The sequence below is a fragment of the Populus trichocarpa genome, chromosome 11 (genome assembly GCF_000002775.5).
Source record: "Populus trichocarpa isolate Nisqually-1 chromosome 11, P.trichocarpa_v4.1, whole genome shotgun sequence".
Taxonomy (NCBI): Eukaryota; Viridiplantae; Streptophyta; class Magnoliopsida; order Malpighiales; family Salicaceae; genus Populus; species Populus trichocarpa.
The window spans coordinates 1,026,693-1,030,489 of NC_037295.2; the positions used below are offsets into that span (position 1 = coordinate 1,026,693).

Here is a 3,797-nt window from a genome sequence, read left to right on the forward strand (position 1 = left end):
GATGCCTCACCGGCTCACTGTGATCATTAGATGCCTTACCAAGTAGTGAATAAGATACCTTGCGTGCATCCGCTTTAGAGACAGAGATCTTTTAGTCTTACTTTGTAAAGGATGTTAGGTAAGAAGAGACATTTTTAGATTGTAGACTTCGGCCTGGAGTCCAGGACTAAACATGGCATGTACTGCAGCTGCCTGGTGCTAAGCCACTCGGTTAAGGCTACAGTCCTTTCCTCAGTTCAGGGCTGGGCTTGTGAGCCATGGGCTGGTTACTGCAGATTTTGCAAGTGCTAATCCAGCAAGGATCTAGCAATGGTTCCTTGTACTCATTTACTTCAATCCTATTCACCAAGTTGGTCCATGCTTGCATGGGTTACTCTGGTTTGGAGGACTGTAGGGGAAGAACAGATGCCGGCAACATGAATAAAGTGGGCAGTGAGAAAATGTCAAGCAAGCAAAACAACAGCATACAATTTACAAGACAACGCAGAAAAATACATTTTGGAATCACAAAATTCAACTCCATTTTCCAATCAACCAGCCGCCAACCCTCCTTTTTGTATACAAGGAAACATATATTCAAGGTCTTCATGTTCATAAAATCGGTTCACTTGCTGCAAGAAACAGCTCCATCATGCCTAGAGACAGTATGCAACCCTCTTGCAGATTTTGCTAGAATTTCTGAATAACAACTGAATTGGCAAGGCCTGCCTGCTCTATTGTCTGTGTTGGATCAGTAAGAAGCTTAGGTGGGAACCCCATCAACTGCAGTTGATAATTAAGAGCAGCCCCAGGCCTGGAAGCATCTATGAAGGATCGAATGTCATTGACTGTGTGATGATTATTAAAGTGGGCCACCATGCGTGTCCCATCAGCCAGCCTAAGCTGAATTGAAGTCGATGGCAGTGTTTCATCCACAACCAGGCCCATAAAAGGGGTTGGAGCAGAGTTCAGAGGAGCAGAATCAGCTGTTGGTTCAGTTGCAAGTGCAGTACTGCTGCTTCCTAGAGTTCTCCCTACACCTTGGAATGCAACATGGCGCTGCCTCTCTGGTTCCTGCAGGAAAACAATGACAGAGGAGTGTCAGTACGGCTCAGCACCAATGTCTTTCAAACACATGTACCAACACCGATGTATTTCAAACACAAATGTAAAAGCATGCTGATGCTCTTTTCGGGAACAAGTACTGACCAAAACACTGACTCGAAGATTAAAAAAGGATGACAATTTCTAAAGTTCCAAAAATAATTATTAGTCTAAGTAAGAAAAGAGTGAGAGAAAGACACTCACTGGGCACTTTTGATCCCTCCTAATCAAATTGACATGAACTGAGGACCTTCTATCCGCTGGTTCAAGCTCCTTCGGACACTCGGACTTCCTGATGCTCTGCAATAAAACATTATAAAACAAAATCATAATATCACCACAAACAATACTAACGAAGAAATAAGGGAGCAGGAATAAGTAAAACACGACGACATAAAACAAAAGCTGCCCTAGCATATGCTGCTATAAGTAAAGGTTCAAGAGAACGTAGAAAAAGAAGTCTTAGGATGAACTACCTATCTAGCAGAATCACTAGTCATTATTGAAACATGCAAGATAGTGAAAAGATATTGATTGAGAATGATGCAATTACCACGAGCTTTGAATTTTTCTCACACATAAGGGGTGGAAACAATCACCAACTACAAATCAAAACTCCACTTTGTGAAAATTTTCTTCTGACTCTATATAATTTCTTTTATTTCATTTTATATCTGTATTGCTATTACCTCTAAGAAAGATGCATTTTCAGGATCATCCAGACTCCTCAAAGGGCCATCATTTACAGTGAAACCATTCGTCCAGAAAACAATATTGTGAACAACAGCTTCAGGTTGTTGAGGAGCAGATGGTACAGTCTCCCCTGAGAGTAATCTACCAGTTCCACTAAAGCTACTTGAGCTTGAAGATTGATTAATATTCTCCAAAGGCCCTTCAACAGCACCAAGCTGTCTAGCTTGATTGAAAATTGCATCCACGTCATTACCCTTTGTAGGATCTTGGACAAGCATACCACTGCAACCGTAAAAATTAGAATTGCACAAAGTACTTAAATAAACACATTTCATACATATATTATATAAAGGAAGGAATGACCAAGGGCAACAAGTCAGATAAAAACAAATGATAGACATACATAGGCATTAGCAACTAAAGCTTTGTGAAATATTTCAGGAGCCACAGTTGTGGGATTGAAAAGCATTCTAACATTTGCAAGATAAAGAGCAAAAAATCGTAAAATTATTGAATTAACAAATAGTTGAAAATATGAAAATACACCAAGATCAAATTTAGTTCCTTACAATATTACAAAGGATTGGAAATTATAAATGCTTTAAATACAAAATATAACGGAATAGCTTATGATACGGCCCTATAAATATATGACAGAAATAAAGCTAACAATGCACTAAAGAACCATCATCTATAAACATTCCAGAACCATGGAGCTTTCTTTGCTCAGTACTCAGTCTACATGCCTAGAGTCGAGACTCTGATTAAGATGATTCTTCTCTACCTATGTTACAGCTCTAGCATCAATAGTAAATGAACCTCTACAAAAAGCAAGCTCTATAAACAAATCCCATCGTTATCCAGACCCTACTAATGCTGTTATCCAGATCCCTCTTGCACCCACCCCAAAAGCATTTTCAATACAGCAAGTCCAATGCTCGCCTAAACAAAATAATAATCAAAATGACAGTTTTTGATTTACAATAGATGACAGCATTCCCATCCGTCCAAGGGGCAGGACTGTTTCCATTGACCAAGGAACTAACACTGCACAACCAAGCAATAAAACCAAGAACCCCTATCCATACTATCCCTCCACCTAATTGTCTAACTCTCAAATGCGCAACTTCCTACTTCATGATTTTCAATGCCTAAACTTCAAGTATCTTTCTTACCACGACTAAAGACACCCACCCCATTCATTTTTCTTCTCAAAAGACTCATCCTCAACCCTCAGCACTAAAAATCCACTTCAAAATTCAATCAATTATCACTACTAACCCGCCAATTAACAAACAAATCAATGAATTCATCAATTATAAAAGGAACCCATTATTGCTAATCCAAAAAAGATTGCAACTTTACATTAAAAATCAAAATTTGAAATCCAAGAAGAAGTAAATGTCGATATAAAATTAGGGTTTTAAAGGGGGTATTTGTTTGTTACCTTTTCTCTCCACCAGTGTAGTACTCTTGAGGAGCATCTTCGTCGTCGCTGTCAGAGTCAGGCCCGGAACGCCGGTTCAGATCGGAGAGAGTACGGATACCTCCGGCTCGACTGCTTGAGGGTTTTGCTGGTTTCTTGTCCCTTGACGCCATTTTTGTTTTGCTTTGGATAGATTTGTTGAGACTCGATGAGGTTGAGGAAGAAAGAAAAAGCCTATAACCAGCAGATATTAATAATTTTGGTACGGTAATTATATATATATATATATTTTATTTTTTATTTTATACGAAGATTAGCGATGGTAACTGTAACTACGAGTCAATTTCTATTTCATGCATGTCTTATCCATTACTTAATAATAAAAAAATAATTTTAGACATATCAACAGATATTTAAACTAAAAAAAACTATTTTGTATTGTTATTAAATTTAATTTTTATTAATTTTAAAATTTAATTTTTTATTTAATTTAAATTATATAAAAATTATATCAATTTAGTTATTCCAAAGTTCAAGAACAAAAACACAAAAACAAAAAAAACTCTCAACTCAACCCTTATAACTAAACAAATCT

General features: G+C 37.6%; 1 protein-coding gene across 1 annotated transcript; it reads right to left on the reverse strand.

Moving 5' to 3' along the window:
• Positions 1-393: 393 nt before the first annotated feature.
• LOC112329128 (plant UBX domain-containing protein 4) lies at positions 394-3,462 on the reverse strand. The gene is made up of 4 exons (XM_024611654.2): positions 3,224-3,462; positions 1,773-2,058; positions 1,288-1,383; positions 394-1,053 (listed from the first exon to the last, which is right to left on the reverse strand). Exons 1-4 carry the CDS (start codon positions 3,373-3,375, stop codon positions 670-672), a joined length of 918 nt encoding a protein of 305 aa, XP_024467422.1. The 5' UTR covers positions 3,376-3,462; the 3' UTR covers positions 394-669.
• Between the last annotated feature and the right edge of the window lie 335 nt (positions 3,463-3,797).